The sequence below is a fragment of the Hypomesus transpacificus genome, chromosome 18 (assembly GCF_021917145.1).
Source record: "Hypomesus transpacificus isolate Combined female chromosome 18, fHypTra1, whole genome shotgun sequence".
NCBI lineage: Eukaryota > Metazoa > Chordata > Actinopteri > Osmeriformes > Osmeridae > Hypomesus > Hypomesus transpacificus.
The window spans coordinates 3,074,357-3,091,649 of record NC_061077.1 but is presented as its reverse complement, the minus strand read 5'-3'; the positions used below and the strand labels follow the sequence as shown (position 1 = coordinate 3,091,649).

At 46.0% G+C, this 17,293-nt stretch overlaps 2 protein-coding genes across 3 annotated transcripts; both read right to left on the bottom strand.

Annotated features, from left to right (window-relative positions):
* Positions 1-396: 396 nt before the first annotated feature.
* On the bottom strand, positions 397-10,449 carry mbd1a (methyl-CpG binding domain protein 1a). 2 transcript variants are annotated; one of them, XM_047040441.1, is made up of 15 exons: positions 10,394-10,449; positions 7,577-8,619; positions 7,372-7,448; positions 7,174-7,211; positions 6,698-6,742; positions 6,168-6,245; positions 5,879-5,938; positions 5,629-5,697; positions 5,415-5,456; positions 5,091-5,243; positions 4,724-4,933; positions 2,779-2,937; positions 2,117-2,488; positions 1,676-1,975; positions 397-1,513 (listed from the first exon to the last, which is right to left on the bottom strand). In XM_047040441.1, exons 2-15 carry the CDS (start codon positions 8,458-8,460, stop codon positions 1,340-1,342), a joined length of 2,661 nt encoding a protein of 886 aa, XP_046896397.1. In that variant the 5' UTR covers positions 8,461-8,619; positions 10,394-10,449; the 3' UTR covers positions 397-1,339. The 2 variants fall into 2 exon arrangements, with proteins under 2 accessions (XP_046896397.1, XP_046896398.1); XM_047040442.1 differs by lacking the exon at positions 6,698-6,742.
* Positions 10,450-12,067: 1,618 nt separating this feature from the next.
* Positions 12,068-17,163, bottom strand: cxxc1a (CXXC finger protein 1a). Its single transcript, XM_047040047.1, has 14 exons — positions 16,982-17,163; positions 16,464-16,579; positions 16,154-16,254; positions 15,880-16,016; positions 15,329-15,484; positions 14,820-14,969; positions 14,623-14,727; positions 14,134-14,324; positions 13,709-13,916; positions 13,425-13,535; positions 13,285-13,334; positions 13,056-13,152; positions 12,428-12,580; positions 12,068-12,282 (listed from the first exon to the last, which is right to left on the bottom strand). The coding sequence occupies exons 1-14, from the start codon at positions 16,982-16,984 to the stop codon at positions 12,136-12,138; spliced, it is 1,725 nt and encodes a 574-aa protein (XP_046896003.1). The 5' UTR covers positions 16,985-17,163; the 3' UTR covers positions 12,068-12,135.
* Positions 17,164-17,293: the final 130 nt, after the last annotated feature.

Here is a 17,293-nt window from a genome sequence, read left to right as displayed (position 1 = left end):
ACATTAACATGGGGGTGCATACTATTAAAGGCTTCTCATGAAAGGCATTAAATGGTGTTTCATGTAAAAGAGAGTCTGAGCGGACCGTTGTCGAACATCCACCATTCGAGACTTCAGTAAAACAAGTGTTCTACTGACCCATATTGAGTAGACCACGTATGCATCGTCTAGTACAGGCTTTAGTACAGCAACCACACATACTAAAGACAGTAGGATTACATCAATAGAAATCCTCACATTTCTAAAAACTTGTTTTCTTTTAGCTTTACATCTGGCTAGAGAGTAAGACTACAGTTTCATCCCAAAGGCAGCTGTCTTGGTAAAAAAGCATCTCAATGAAGACATTTACAGTCTAAAGTGGACAGCCCAGGTCTGTCGAACGAGACACACCTCGCGCTGAAAAAAAAAAAAAAAAAGGTGCGGCAAAAGCGCACCTGTTTGGGTGTCGTTCCTCCAAGTAAAAAAAAGATATAAGAATGCAATCCAAGGTTGCGCGCGGCTCCCTCAACACATTCACGGAATAGAGATGTGGAATTAGGCTACACTGTGGGCTAGCCTGTCAACTACAGTACTTGTATCCCAGACACAAGCTGTGGGTGTCACTCCGCCCAGACGACTGAGGTTGGAGTACGTTGGAAACGACTAAATGAGCCTTTGTAAAGTTTGAAAGTAGTTGAAGGTCCAGAAACTCAAAAGAGGTAGTCAAGTTTGTAACGCAGATTTCACTGCATTCATGTTGAAGCTCAGATTTAACCAGCCACCCCTTACTTAGACAGAAATGCTGGTGTCATCCAAGCCTTAAATAAGATTCCCGGCCTTTAATGATGACATCACTGGGACGAAAGGACATCTACAGTAGGGTGCACGTTTGTCTCCTGCATATAGTCATCAGTGATGACTATTACCTGGCGGAAGGGTCCACAAGCTGTAGCAGCACCCATTGTGAGTATCAGTGCAGCACAGATGAGAGAGAAAGGAATCCTGTGACTGGAAGGAACTTAAGGGATATTCCTTAACAGGGTTACAACTGCTTGTTATACAGCTTACGTGGAGCCACAGTTTCTGACAGTGGAAAACACTGTTACATATGGACAACACTTTCATAACAACTATTCTGTTGGATGTCATGCTGGATTCTCCGACACCACCTTTTCATCAATCCTCTTCTTTCTCTCATCCGCCCAAGTCTATATTTTCCTTCGCTTCCCTCCCCTCTTCTCACCATTGATCCCTCACCCCCCCCCCTTCCTCCATCATTCAGCCTCCTCTGACTGTGACAGTGTCTCCTGTCCCTGTCACCCTCCTCCTCTGCCATCCTGTCACTTAGTCCCTTCCTTGGTCAGAGAGGCAGTACTTCCTGGCAGTGCTCACAGCGCTCCTGTGATTGGGGCACCAGCAGGAGGCAGGTGGCAGCCCTGACCAATAGGACGGGCTCTGAGAAGCTCCGGGGCAGGCCATGCTCAAACCCTCGGCACACGGCCATGCCCTCCAGCTCCAGCAGTAGGCTCACCACCTGTCAGGGAAACAACTGGATTAGACTAGGAACCCTACAGTCACACACACACACACACACACTCAGTGACCCCCACACACACCCCCACACACACTCACTCTGAAATGTGTCCACGACACATTCCTTGGTTCATTCGCGGACTCGTTGGTCCCACCGCCTCACCTGGCTGGTGTTGGCGAAGCAGAGCGGGTGCGAGTCGTAGAGGGTGTGCGTGGGCAGCAGGTGGTGGCGCTGCACGGTGAGCTGGTAGGAGAAGCCAGGCTGGATGTTCAGCACGGTGTCTCCCATGGTGGACAGCTTGGAACACTGCAGCAGCTGCAGCCTGGGCCCCGCCGCCATCACACACACCCAGTGGGCGGGCAGCACGGTGCGGCGCAGCACGCGCAGGAAACGCAACAGCGCCCTCTCTTTGCCGTCCAGCCTGTTTATGACCTCGGTCGTCTCTGCCAGACAGTATGGCTCCTGAGAGGAGGGGGAGGTAGGGGGGGCAGAGAGGGGGAGAGAAGGGGTTGAGTGGTATACTGAACCTCCTTGTGGGGTTTCTGATGGCTGTTATGAACCGAGAGAGAGTAAGAGAGAAGGAGAGAGAGGATGTGAGCTCACCAATTCAGTACTGCCTTCTCGATCCTCCTCTAGCGTGACCTCACGTTCCACCTCAGTGCTGACCTCTTCGCTCATGCCAAGTGTGTCAGATGATCTGATTGGTGAACCAAAATCAAGCTCCACCTCTATGTCCACCACCCTGTCAGCCTCACCACACTCCACTGGAGCCAACTCCTCTTTCAGCTGGAACAGGTGACTAGGCTGGTTCAATGTGTTCTCATAATTCAAAGGCTGGCCATTCTCCTTGCTGGGCTGGTTGAGTGTGGGTGGAGGCCAGCACTGGTAGTCAGTGCTCTCCTCTTTGGGTTGGACTAAGGTTAGGGGAACACCATCCAGGTAGCTAGGCAGGCCAGGGCTGACACCTGATGGAGTCTGAAACACAAACATGAGTCTTACTACACACATATTATTCTGAGAAAGGAGCTTCCCAGACTCAAATAGTATGGAGCTGGATAGAAGCATCTGCTAAATCAAACAAACAAACACCATCAGGTGTGTTCTGAGGGGGGATACAGGGGTCAATTAGGTCACTGATAACACCCCATTCTCCATACTCAATCTGATTTTCACACCTCCATTCTCCCCTCCCCTCCCCTCAGCCCTCCCCTCCCTCTTTACCCCACTCCTCCCTCCCTCTCCCCTCATCCAGGATAAAGACTCACTGTGAAGTGGGAGGGCAGATTGGGTGCGCCGAGTACGTTGGGGGGGAAAGGATGGCCATTGACCTGGTTGTACTTGTGTGAACCTTGCTCCTGAGTGGGTGGGGCCACAGCTCGGAACACTTCACCCGTCAGAGGGTTCACCACCACGTAGGAGGCCAGCTAGAGGGGAGAGCACACCACAGCTTTAGGTACCTACTCCACAGTCTGCAGGTAGTCATCCTGTGGCATGAGAAAACATTACATTTACATTACATTTAGTCATTGATCTATAGTGTCTCAGGTCCGGTGCTAGAGATTATAAACACATCCCTTTGAACTGGCGTCTTCCCCGATGCCTTCAAAACAGCTGTTGTAAAGCCCCTATTAAAGAAACCCAAATTGGATAACAGTCTACTTGCAAATTACAGACCAATATCAAACCTTCCATTTATTAGTAAAGTACTGGAAAAGATAGTTTTAGTCCAATTAAACAATTTTCTTGAAGAAAATAACATCCTGGAAGTTTCGCAGTCAGGTTTCAGGAAATATCACAGTACTGAAACTGCTCTCACCAAAATAATTAGCGACCTCAGACTAAACTCTGTGCAAATAAAGTCTTGTTAGATCTCAGTGCAGCATTTGATACCATTGGTCACAACATCCTAATCAATAGACTGGAAAAGCTTATTGGGTTCACGGATAGTGTATTGAACTGGATGAAATCATATATCACAGGAAGGAAGTTTTGTGTTTGTTTAGGAGACCATAGGTCTAAGATACATGAACACGGCTTTGGGGTTGCTCAAGGAAGCTGCTTAGGTCCATTACTTTTTTCTCTTCATATGTTACCATTCGGCGACATAATCAAGAGAACATAACAGATTTCCATAGCTATGCGGATGACACACAACTATATATATCCATTGATGCAACTGCCATCAATTCCATTACCGACTGCCTGTCGGCAATAAACAAATGGATGAATGATAACTTTCTTAAATTAAAAGAAGACTAAACTGAAGTCCTACTATGTGGCCCAAATCCAAAAGAGAGATGCTTACTAAGAATCTAGGAGGTTTAACCCCTTGGCTTAAACCATAGGTGACAAGTCTCAGTGTAATCCTAGACTCAGATTTGAATTTAAACTCTCACATTAATAAAGTGACCAAAACAGCTTTCTTTCACCTGAGGAATATAGTAAAGGTACGACCATTCATAAAACAAATTGATGCAGAGAAGTTAATTCATGCTTTTATATCCAGCCGGCTGGACTACTGTAACGCACTTTTCACAGGTTTTCCCCAAGAAAACCACTGAAAGACTACAGCTCATTCAAAATTCTGCAGCTAGATTATTAACCAAAACTAAAAGGAGAAAACACATTAGTCCTGTCCTAGCTACTTTACACTGGCTCCCTGTTACCTTCAGAATTGACTTTAAGGTCCTTTTCCTCACATACAAAGCTCTACACGGACAAGGACCTAGCTACATTGCTAACTCTCTTATAAACTACACACCAGCTAGAACACTGCAATCATCAAATGCAGGCCTATTAGAAGTCACCAGAAGCAGTCATAAGAAGATTGGTGATGCGGCCTTTGTCAATTACGCCCCAAAACTATGGAACAAATTACCCATAAATATTAGGGAAGCAAACACGCTAGACATTTTTAAAAGACAGCTTAAAACCTACCTTTTTACCAAAGCATTTAACTAATTTGATCTCAGAAGGGTTTTACTAATGTTCTTAGTTATATTATTGTTTGCCATTTTCATTATTACTTTTATCACTTGTATTATTGTTTTTGTGATTCTATGTAAAGTACCTTGAGCTGCATTTCTTGTATGAAATGTGCTATATAAATAAAGTCTTATTATTATTATTATCCAATCCATAACCAACACACAACCTCCTGCCCTAAAAAAGGCAAGGTTGACGCCATTAAAGTCATTTAGAAAAGCTCACATGTTTCACCGGAGTGGCAGTATGTTCCTTGTTCTGCGTCTTCACATGAGGGGTCCACTCCCTGTCTCCACTGCAGATGCTGTTCTCTCCCTCCTCATCCTCCTCCGTCGTGTCTTCTGAGCTGGATCTCTTGCGTTTCCGGGGCACTTTTCTCAGGCTGGGTCTAGCGACATAAGGCCCAAGCAGGTCCTGGCTGGCCTTGGCTGGTTGCTGACCACACACACGTTTATATGAAGAAACACACACCCCACCCATCACACACAGACGCACCACACACAGAAGGAAACACAAAACCATCACACAAATGCAGACACAAACACATTCAAGGTTAAAGTGAGCGTTCTGTGGTTGCCAGTTGGCTGCTTACCATAGCTCTGCATCTGCGCATGATGCACTTCTGCTTCAGCCTGCCCTTCCCCCCGTACTTGGGCTTGTCCATGCAGTATTTACACTTGCCACAGTCCTTACGCAGACAAGCGGCACACTTCGTACAGGCCACGCTACGAAACTTACGATAAAACTATGATTTGAGGGGTTGGAGAGGGGTTGGGGGAGGGGAGAGAAGAGGAAGAGGCAGGTAAGTGAAGGGTAAAACATTCTTGTAGCAGGGGGATATTTGACTCAAATCGCAAAAGTAAGACACAGCCTCAACCATGGTTAAGTAGCGTTGCCAACAGTTCGTAATACGTACAATCTTGAAAGCAGGAGATGATGTCTTCCCTTTGGCATGAGCCTGGTGATTAAAGCAAGGTCAGAACACGCACAGGATTTTAGCTTGCAGCTTCTTGTTGAGATGACTGCTCAATATGATTGGCTGGTACCAGATCTAAATGGGCTGTTAGAGCAACAATGTCAAAGCAACAATTGCTCATTCAGGAGCACAAAGTGAGGAGTCAGTCTCTCACCTGAGGGACTCTGAAGGGTTTTCTCTGGAAGGTGTCACCAGTCTCACTCTGTGAGGGGGACTTGCAGAGCTGGACAATAATAAGGCAAGACAGGAATAATATGTAAAGATATATCACCTTGTATGTCACAGTCAGTATTTGAGTGAGCTTGCTTGGCACAACCATGTTACCATGAAACAGTCCTCCACCTGTCTTGTCATTCCCTGGAAGCATAAACAGGAAACCACATCCAGCAGACAGTCATCCTCACCTTCTGTGCTTTCCGTTGCTCCTGCTTTGCCTCTTCCTTTGTCACCATCTTGGCATTTCTCTGGAGGGAAAAAATCAGCGTTATGGTGTCATTACTTTTCCATTCACACATCCCATCGGTGTGCATGCGTGTCATTCACATATATACTCTCTGTGACTGAATCAGTCATCTCCACTGGGCTCGACGACACAGACATGGGGTTGGAGGACCAGGGAGAGTGGACGGAATACACTTCTGCACATGCATCCTTGTCTGTGGTTGTAACAGGGTTGTAGAGGGGTGTTGAGACCTTCAAAGTCCTGCTGTGCTCCTCCTCGTCCTCCTCCTCCTCCTTGAACCTCCCCAGCACCCACCGGTCAGCCCCCACCTGGGGAGACACCAGTACATAACTGTCACCATCACAACAGTCAGCCAACAGTCATCAAACAATCACAACAGACAGCCAACTAACAGCACTCAATCAGCAGTCAGTCCACCAACACAACAGTCAGTCAGCAGTCAGACCACAAATGACAGTCATCTGTTACACCAATCACGAGCATTACAACGCTTACTCGGACCCAGTAAAGAGACACACAACATTTTAAAAGGGCTTATCTTCCCTTGTGACAAACAAATCTGTCACTATACGTTGTAGTCAAAGAACAAATCCCTCTGCACTGTACTTCTACGATACTATTTATGCCACACCGCAACCCTTTAGACAAATAACCATTTAAATGAATCTGCAAAACAACCAACCAAATCAGCCAATCAACACAGACCAGAGCAAAAATATTACATACACATAGATAACAGTTTTAATGGATGCTACTGTACCTCTGTGTGTTTCAATGGTTTACCTCTAGAAGACTGTTTCCACTCCTGTGGCAACCACAAAACACAAGAGGCAGAAGACAAGCTAGAAAAGACTGGTTGAACCCAGCATGGTACAGGTCTCAGAAAATACTCTTATTGATTCTAATGCAATTTAAGCTAGAGCTGGCAAATTCGTCTACACAATCATTCTGACTCATTTTTTAAATGCTACAAAAACAACAACATAATTGCACCGACAAAGCAACCAATCAAATGGTTCGGTAGATTTGGAGGGATAACTGCTCTACAGTATTGCAGCCATGACACTGGGCCTCAACAGAAAACACGTCTTCATGCCTAACCAGGTCAAAGTACGGCCAGCAAAAGTGTCCTGGCGCTCCCACAACTAATGACAGAGAGTCATACAAACACAGATGGATGCACATTCAGACAACATTGATGCACACACAGAAACGCTGAAGTTGGGCTGGTCTTACCTTCCTGAATACGATACTTGGAGGAGACTTTTTCTCTGCTGAATAAAGAACAAAACAAAGTTTTGCATTATTTGCAAAGTAGGCCTTTCAAATGGCAAACTCTGCTGCACTGGTCTGCAGTCTTCTATTGGCATGAAAAGACCCTGAGGATGATAAACGATGGTGCATAAATGAAGATAAGGTGTTTGAATTCCCTACATTTGCACGAGGGACACAGCTCCTCCTCGTCACCCGTCTTCAAGTCTGGGAGTGAGTCTCCACACTTGGCACAGCTTCTGTAGAGAAGGTGTGGATGGAACAAGGGGATAAGCGAGCAAAAAAATCAATAATGAATTAAAAAGCCTGAAGATATTTCCTTCTTCCTAGTTTTCCTTCTTGGTCCTCCTGGTTTCTAGCTTCTCACCTGCCCTGCAGTTTCTTCACGTGGTCGTGCCCATTGAGGGAGGAGCCGACTCTTCCTGAAGCCTGCCTGGTGAGAAGCCTGACGTAGTGGGGCTTCCTGGGGTTTGCTGAGTCCCTGTCTGATGGTGTAGAACGTTGGTTTTGGCTCTGTTTCTCAGTGGTTGGGCTGGGGCTGATGGGACACAGGAGGGACTGGGGCAGCTGGGGGAGAGCTGGGTGTGTTGCTGTGGGGCTGAGCCTGTGAGGGGACAGCAGCCCCAGCTGGAGAGAGGGAAAATGGGAGACCATTGGTGCCACATCATCTTCATCATCATCCTCTACATCTTCTTCCTCGAGGGGCTCCAGCCAGCCAGGGAGACTGTCGTCTAGCTCAACCTCGACACCTTCAACCACGACTGGAGCCTCAGACTCGACCTCCCTCCGGTCCCAGTCTTCACTGGACCGAGCCTCGATGCGGCCCTCCGCTCCAACACCTAACATTTCACTCTTCAACCGGCCAGCTGTTTCATCTGGCTCAACGCCAGACTCCACACTTTCACTGGCATGGATCCCTCCTAAATCTACAGTCTGATTGGCTCGGATCCCTCCTGACACCTCACTCTCATTGGCTTGGCTTCCACCCATCTCTGAAACCTGACTGGCAGTGTCCTCTTCCAGATTTGCAGTCCCATTGTCTGTGACCCCTCCGAGGTCTGCAGCCTCATTTGCCAAATCGTTGCCAGATGTGTCCATGGAAGTCAGCTGGTTCAATCGCTCCTTGTCCATCAAAGTTTTCTTCCAATAAGAGGTTACTGTGGGCTTGTCTACTTTACAGTAGTATACTGGTAGCCTGACTGGCTGCCTGACAGGCAGCAGATCACTGTTAATAAGAGTCTTCTTTTCCATGCCATCCTTCTTTAACCACTAGACTAATACACCTTTTTTCTAGTACCAACTGAAATAAAAATGTCCTCTCCAATCTTGCTTCACCATCTCCACAGCAGACGGCAGAGTCGGTGTCTTTCTCCAATGGTGATTGGGCATGCTGACAAGCAGCAAACCATTCTAGACACACAAAACAATGATGTCATGATTAGTAATAATGTCTAAAATACGGATATTCTTGGGTTTTTTTCTCCCAAACTACGCAAGCTAGCCTACAAATAAGTACTTGTGACCGAACATGACATGAACTAGGTTCTTAATAATGGAATTTGGGCCTTGCCTTCACCACCCCCCTCCCTCCCGCCACTGAATTTCCAAGGCTACACATTGGAGGAGCAAACTCTGAATATACTTAGCCCGGGGAAGGGAAGTGAAAGAGGGGTTGTCATGGTGACTGTTTTACAGCGTGCAACCGAGCAACGGGCGACTGAGCGGCAAAAGAAAAACTGCACTGCAGCGTATTAGTCACGCCATGGTTGACGCCATGTTTAAACAGACTACAGCATGGACTGTCCAATGATAAAACTCCGCTCGTCCCGGTGGAGAGAAAGGGAATGAGGTTGCCGCTCTAGATTTTGACCGGCCAAACGTTGCCCTCAAACAGAGGCTACGCTGTCGTGTTGTTCCAATGACGTGTGGGTCGACATGTAGGAGACCAAGGCTTCTCTGTTGGTGACACAGGTACCGTGACTTGGGTGTCTGCTGAGGGCATGACAAGAGCATACGTGGTCTACAGCCAGGAACTTATGATGTCCTCCATGAGTAGGCTGTGAACCAAATCTCGTAGGCCACGGGCCTCCCCAGGTAGATGTTGTATTAGTTTAACTTTGCTTTGGGGTTGTAGACACCTGGACTTGACGAGGTTGGTCAGAACCCCTTCATTAAGTTTCTCTGAGTCTCGCATTAAGTACAAACTGTTGATGCATTAACATTATCTTAATAGAAATCTATAGTTATGCATTCACTAAATCCAATGTAATGGATTTAGAATAGTTTTCTACATTTCAACATAAATTGTTTTTTTTCACTAACCATTAACTATCCCCTCATGGAATTACCCAAACACCATTAGTAAAAAAAATCCCTGAGTTACAAAACAGCTAATTACATTTACAATTGAGAAGGAGCAACCATGACCAAAGCATTGGCTAATCCAACACTGATTGGTTGATATATTCTACAAACTCGCAAGAATTAAGAGGGCAACCTTGTTGACACTGTAGTTTGACCGCAAATACGACCACATATATGGTCTAACGGGACCGCTTTGTGGCTGATCAGGAATGACAGATGAATCAAATTGACATAAGATTTAGAGCACAAACTGGCTCTAAATATTTCATTAGGGACAGCAGCTGGCAGTTTTGCATTCTTCGGAAAGTGTGTCTGACGACTAGCTAATTGGAATTGTAAGAAGTTTTAGTCTCGGTGTCTTCACTTAATTTAACAATAAATTAAATCAAAGCAATTAGCAACCCATTCAATTTGACTGATACTTTTGGGATGGGACGAATAATTAATCATTTTTGACAAGATTTGTGTGAATTAAAAGACGTTCCTCTGTAGCAACCTAACCTGGTAGCAACTAGCAACAGGAAATGTGGGGGAAAAAATGGGATTTCGTCGTCGTCCCTCCCCCTACAGCTACACCACCTCCTCACTTGCTCCCTCCGCTGCTCCAAAGAAGCTTGCGACGTGTTTTCATCCGCGCGACTGGAACTCGCTTTGAGTGCTTGATGCTATTCTTCGATGCCCTTTTTTGCCATGTTACCGATACATTTAACTTACTACTTTAGTGTGTCATTTTAGTATGTTGCACTCAGCCCATGTCAATCATTTTACGCATTCCAAGAGTTCGAACTGCGAATTAGAAACAAATTAGTTCTATACTCACACCCGCACGTCTACTGCCAGTCCAACCTCCGTTCTTTTCGCGATCACTGAATGTACTGCGCATGCGCAAAGTTGGAACGATCGGTACGAACTAGTTTGGATCGTATGACAGAGAAATACGTAGGCTAGCTAGTTATGTCGCAGGCTACGTTTGTAGATTACGCATGTAAATCTTTGGTTGTCACTATAAGAACGCTTTATGTCGCCCAGCCTACTGTACGGCGATGCGCTGTCCCGTAGCCTATGTCAACATAGGTCATCCGTTCTTGGGCCCATTTGTCAAAGTTATTTTATAAGCCATTCCTTTCACAGACATATTATGCTACATAATTAAATTCACAATGGCAGTCCATTGTCATATTTACAATACCACAGGCCAAAGGTTAGCATGGGTTTGGCAACTTAAGTTAAGCGTATATTTATGTTAGACTCGCCAATAAGTCCTAGCTTTCCAGCGCTCATCTCAATAAAATCGCCTACATCACACAGACTGTATAGTCTATGGCGGGGGTGTCGAGCTCCGGTCCTCGAGGGCCGCTGTCCTGCATGTTTTAGATGTTTCCCTGATCCAGCTCACCTGATTCGAATGAATGGTCGTTATAACAACCCTTTTAATTGAATCAGGTGTGTTGGAGCAGGGAAACATCTAAAACATGCAGGACAGCGGCCCTCGAGGACCGGAGTTCGACACCCCTGGTCTATGGTATCTACATGCAAAACAATTACATTACAAGTCCGGCAGGGACTGGGGGTTGAAAATGTGACCAGCCTAAATTTTTTTAAAACATACCTATCCTACATATAGGAGAAAAGCCTATGTTGTAGAAGATTGTCAACTGAGGAGCTGCATTTATGAATATCTGATTATGACAGTTTAAAATGATCCTTCTGTCAAATGTACTTAACCAAGAATCCATACCCGCATCGCTACTCAAGCCAAAATTCCTCTCGCACGCTCCGGCCTATTATTTTTTGCAAGATGGCGCGTTGTGTCCACTGTAATCCTGCAGGCGGTGGTTCGGAGGAAGAAGAGTGGTTGGGGGAGGGGTGCCTCGATATACATAAAAACGCAATTTACTGAATTAAACTGAAAGGATTTGAATGACTTACTTGCTTAGAAGTTCCCTGACTAATCTACAAACCCTCAATTAGGTCGCATCGATATCTCTATCATACAGTCGATGGATAAGGTCAACTGATTCAAATTTGCTTTGTTGATTTATTTGTTTTACAAAATGTTGGCAAATGTAATGCGTTTGACAACTCAAACAATTTACAGTAATTTGTGGGCAAGAAGTACCATAAAATACATATACCAAGAAAACAAGATACTGTCAAACTTTCATGGGAGTGATATTCTACATTAAAACTAGTCCCTCTTCTCTAAAGTGAGAAAAAAAAATACACATATAATATTTTCAAGCTGCCCAATCTCAAAGGACTGTAGTAAAATTGTAACAACATCATGATGTGTAAATAATCTAAACTTGGATCGGCCTATGCTATATCCCACAAGGCCAAATGGACGACCCATGAAATCAAACCCTCATCAGGTATGCCCATGACATAGTAGTAAGCTCATGCAATCTTCTATCCTTCCATCTAGCCGTCTTTCTATAAACTACCTCAGACTTTTGCCCTTCTGTCCACCTGTGTTTCTGTGTTAGTGTCTTGCTGTCCATTCATCTGATAGCCAGATTATTACTTTGTCCATATCTGTCCATCCTTGTCTCTACTGGACATCTACCGGTCCTTGCCGGAACGCAAGTCGGTGGTGATGGGGTCATGCTGAATGGTCTGGTGCAACATAAGAGCCAGAAGGCCCGCCCGATTGGTCATTGCTGTCCTTACGTTCCTCTCCTGCTCAAACAGCTCGTCCAGCTTGTACCACTGGAGGGAGGGTAGAGAAACAAACAGAGGGGAAAGAAAAAGAAAGAGGGGGAAACGTTAACACTATTAAATAACCCAAACAACATGTATGTTTCCATGTAGGTCAAGCTAACAGGGGTGAAGATGTAGAGGGTCAGTCTCGTACCACTCGGACTCTCTCCAGGTCCACCTCTGCTCGCCGCAGCTTCTCCCAGCAGTAGTGTTTGTTACACTTGCGTTTAGCCACCCTGCAGTACTCTCCAGTAGGCTCAAACACGTCCCTCACCAGGGGGCACCCGCACACCTCGTCCACAGGCACCTGATGACGAGACAGGCCAGGAAATGATTTAGCAAGTCATTCTGGGACAGCCCCTCCCCCTCCCCAACTAAAAAGGTCAATTTTGTAGATGATAATTAATGCTGATTCTCCTTGACTAATATCCATCTATTTCAATGAAGGCTCTTTAATAGAAAGTCTGGTAGGCTGAATACCTGCCAGGGTTGCCTGGATGACTGTAAACACTTCCATTAGTTTGACTGTGGCGGTTATCTTCTAGGCTACATCTGGAGCAGGTTATGACTCACTGTTCCTGTGTCTCTGGCTACAGCTCCTTCTGACTTGAGAACACTGGTGCTGTTCTAACTGATGAATACTCCGAAGATAGAAATGTAGGTAGGTAGCCACACGGAAATACAATAACCCAGACATGCAGACAGAAAGGTTGGATGTCAGAAAGTATCATGCTATCAGGCAGTAGCGTAGGGTGTTCTAAAACACTTGTTGAGAAACACACCTTTGGATCCCTTGAGTGCTCTGGACACAGCACCTGTAGCCGCTTGCAGTAAGTCTTACTCTGAGGGTTGTAAACATCACAGAAAAGTCTGGTGGCTCTGGGGAACAAATGGAGACATGTTGGTATCCCTCAACAGACTGATATTCCTGACTGGTCAACTAGGACGTGTTGACAACATTCCAATGTGGAAGATGTTAACACATTGAAAATGACTAAGTAGTAGTCTTACCCTTCGATGCGAGTGGGGTACATGGATCCAAAGGACGTCTGACTCTCGTACTGCGGAAGAAGGAACATGATAACACTCAGTGGTGTCTTAACATGAAACACACCATAGTCTGGAAGAATCCAGCCTCCCAGTCTACTGACCTTGGCGTAGCACCTCTCCATATGCCTCAGCGCCACCTTGGGGTTGATGGGGTGACTGCAAGACACACAGAAGATCTGTAGGTCCGTGTCGTCCCCCTCTCCTTCATTCACCTGAGGACACAGAGACAGGGAGCAGGTTAGGCACTAGGATCAGACCTGAACATAATATGAAGGTTTCATTCACGACTCATTTGCACAATTGAAACTAATACAGGGTTGAATTCATCAATGAGGATTTGAATCAATGACGGCCTAGGATGATGACGTGACCCCCGAACTCTGACCTCCTCGTCCTGCTGTACGACCTGCTGCTTGGCCTTGGCAATTATGCCCTCCAGCTCATGGAAGCGCTTCTCCATGTCAGTGAGGCGCATGCGGGCCGACTGCTGGTCGCGGCGGATGCGTTCCAGCAGCTTCTTGCCCTGCTCCTCGGCGATGCAGGGGCTCTGCTGCCACTGCTGGATCCGCTGGGGCAGGATCTCATAGATACGACTGCACAGCGGGGGAGGAAGGGCAGGCAGGTGGGAAGACAAACACAAACAGGTAGGCAGACAAACAGAAAGACAGGTAGGAAAGCAGGAAGAATGGTTGGAAGACATACAAGTAAGCAAGCAAACAGTAACTAGTAACTCGAGCACAAAACACAAAGGGCTACATCAATTACAGCTTTTTGATTCCGTCTTATAGTGGAATCTGGGAGAATCCTTACTTGGCAGCCAGCTTCATGCCACAGTCCTCGGAGCAGTATTTAGAGTTGGCGCGTGCCGCCTCCACACAGCCAGGCCCCAGACACTGCCTGGTGCCGCTCCCCTCCTTCACCTCTATGCTGCGCTCGCTGTGGCGCACACGCTCCCGGTGCTTCTGCTTTTGCTTGTGGCGACGCACTTTATTATCCTCTTTCTGAGAGTGAAGGGAGGGATATTGATGAGGAAGACAAAAGGACAGACAGTAGAGATGGATTAATGACCACAATCAAGGTTGGTTCTAGATTTAGAAAAGGAAAAGTTTTTTGGATATACAGTACCAGTCAAAAGTTTGGACACAATGGGAAAATGTGCCCAAACTTTTGACTGGTACTGTACATCCATTTGTACCCAACAGTCAGATTCTGAGTTCATCAACACCAGTGTGAACCAAGTCTATTTCTGTCTGGGCAAGAGGCAGAAAGAAAGACAACAGTGTGGTACAGTTTGTTTACCTTCTTTTCGGACCTCTTCTCTCTCCTCTTCACGTGTTTGACCTTCACAGCCCTCTTCCTCGTTGCTGGGTCAGAAGCACCATCCTCATCATCACTGGCCCATGGCTAGACACATCAGAGAATGAGGGGTGCGTAGCATAAATCGTATCACATCCTAACAATCTTACCATGTTGTACTAATCCTACCCCAGTCTTACCATGTTGCTGTCATCGTATCCTGCAGCCTTGTAGTGCTGGTAGAGTTCCATCTCACTCTCACTGTACTCGTCGGACAGGTTCTCCGCCCTGCGCAGACGACCTCTGCCTTTCGCTGAGGAAAACTCCTCATCCTTCACTCGCAGCATTTTCTACAGGAAGGAGAGACACTGAATATTAGAGAAGTGTCAATGGCTGTCACCAAGGAGGCTTCCCACACAGGATTACCATGGTGGGAGAGGGGGGTAAAGCTTGGACCCTGGGTACATGAACGTATTTCACACAATGGTTCTTGTGTGTGTTTGATCAAACCCATCCTGTATACAGTAGTTTTTACTCTCATGGGTCCCAGTGTTATCCACACAGCTCCCCCTAGCATATTCTAACAGCATTACAGCAAACCTGACAGGAAACTATGTCTGTAAATTTGAGAATGTTGAGACTCTAAGATTCAAAACAGATCCCAGAATGCGTAGGAGCGAACAAGACAGGCAATGTTAGAATCACTCACTCTGGCTCGCACGTCACACTGCCTGAACCGGCACTTCTGGCGGATCTTGTTGGGTCCTCCGAACTTCTTCATGTCCTTGCAGAAGTCACACTGGGCACAGTCCACAGTCCTCATGCACGGCTCGCATTCACCACACATGCGGGCTGACCGCTTCACCTGAGGACGAGGACACATAGAAACCGCTCAGCCTGGAGCAGAACAATGACTGAAACATGATCCTACATTTTGTTTGCAATTGTCAGGACAAGGACAGCATTCTATGTCTTTTGTCTCTTTTGTTGTCACAAACCAGCAATGCCAGGACCTAAGAATGCTACATGTAGGTCATATGCATATGTGAATTTACAGAGATAAGCTGTTCTTTTTCAAGTATATAGTTAAATTAGTCATCCTACATGAATGAGTCACTTTAAACCCTTCATGTCATTTGGAATTGAGATTGACTAAGAAGTTAAAGTGATGGTAGCTTGTGTTATCATTTCAGCTAAACAGATGTAATGTTATTCTAGTCTATCAAGCCTCTGCCCAGAGATAAGGAAGGGGTGTGTTACCTTTGAACCTCGTCGCCGGTCCATCTTCATGTCAGGAGTCCCGCTGCGCTGCTGTTTGTCCATTTTCTCAATTTTCTCCTGGTCCACCTCCTTCAGCTTCTTAGGACGGAACTTGATCTCCAGGGAGCCGTCTTTAGCTAGTCAGCCAAACAGGTTACCCACGCACATACATGTTAAACACAACACACTGGACCATTCAGATGAGATCATGTGTTTTTCAGACCACAAATCTTAACGGAGACATGTCCCTCATGTGTCCCTCGGGTCTGCTCACCTCGACATTTCTCACAGTACCAGACCCGGATGGCCTTGGCAGCCTTCTCTGAGATGTTGATGCAGTCGCCATGGAACCACTCGTTACAGCAGTCACACCCACTGCAGGGATAAAGGAAGAGGGAGTTAGGACCAGGACAACTGGGAACCTGCTACAGGAAGGCATTAAGTGTGTGTGTGTCATTGCACTACTATTTAGTCCTACAAGTGCTGTGCATGTGCCTGATGTGTTGTCTGATGGATCATGTGACTGATCATGTGACTGATCAGGGCCTGAGTGTGTGGAGTAGCAGGAACAGAACACTACACACATCATAAAGCAGTTGATGTCAGGCCTGCGGCAGACACAGTAGACGGGTGCGTTGACCCGGTCCATACAAAACTCCGGCCCAGGCTTGTCAGGGTCTGCATCTGACACCTCGCTGTCCTGGAGGAGAGCCATCAGGGACACATCACAACACACCATCACCAGCTCAGTTTCATCCTGTTTCTATCAGATGACTATCATCTGATAGGCTGCAAGAAGATCAGCCCCTTGGTGTTTTACAAACGGTCATTTCAAGTATTAGAGCATTTGCAGGGTTTATGTTGTATGATGTGGGCTATGTCTGATTTCAATTAGGATCCATTGTTTACGTTTATGTCTGATTGCGTTAATGATCTATCTTCAAATGATGGCATGCACTATATTCGTCAACAAAACTGTGTATGGAATCTAACACGTTTACACATAGTCATATTTTTGGGGGGAGACTAGCAGTTTTGCGAGTGGACAATGCAACTGATGGACCCGCTGCAGATATAAGTGAGAACAGCTTCCCCCACTTACCATTCTCTGGATCCCGTCAAGCAGACTTTATAAAAAAAATATATTAATACGGACACTTTTGTGAAAAATGCCAGTTGCATAAAAAAATTACATAATTTCAGCCTGTTTTGTATTTTCAGATGCCTTCAAACAATGATTTGATCCAAAATGCTTCGTGTCCCCTTCTTCTCTTTTCTAGTTGATGTAGCATAACGGTTGACATACCGCCATCTACCGTTGGTAAGAAATAGCGTTCACTTGGAAATATATGTTTTCTTTACCGCTAGATGGCAGGGTTGGAATAGAAAATTGCAACATCAGAATAATCTGATT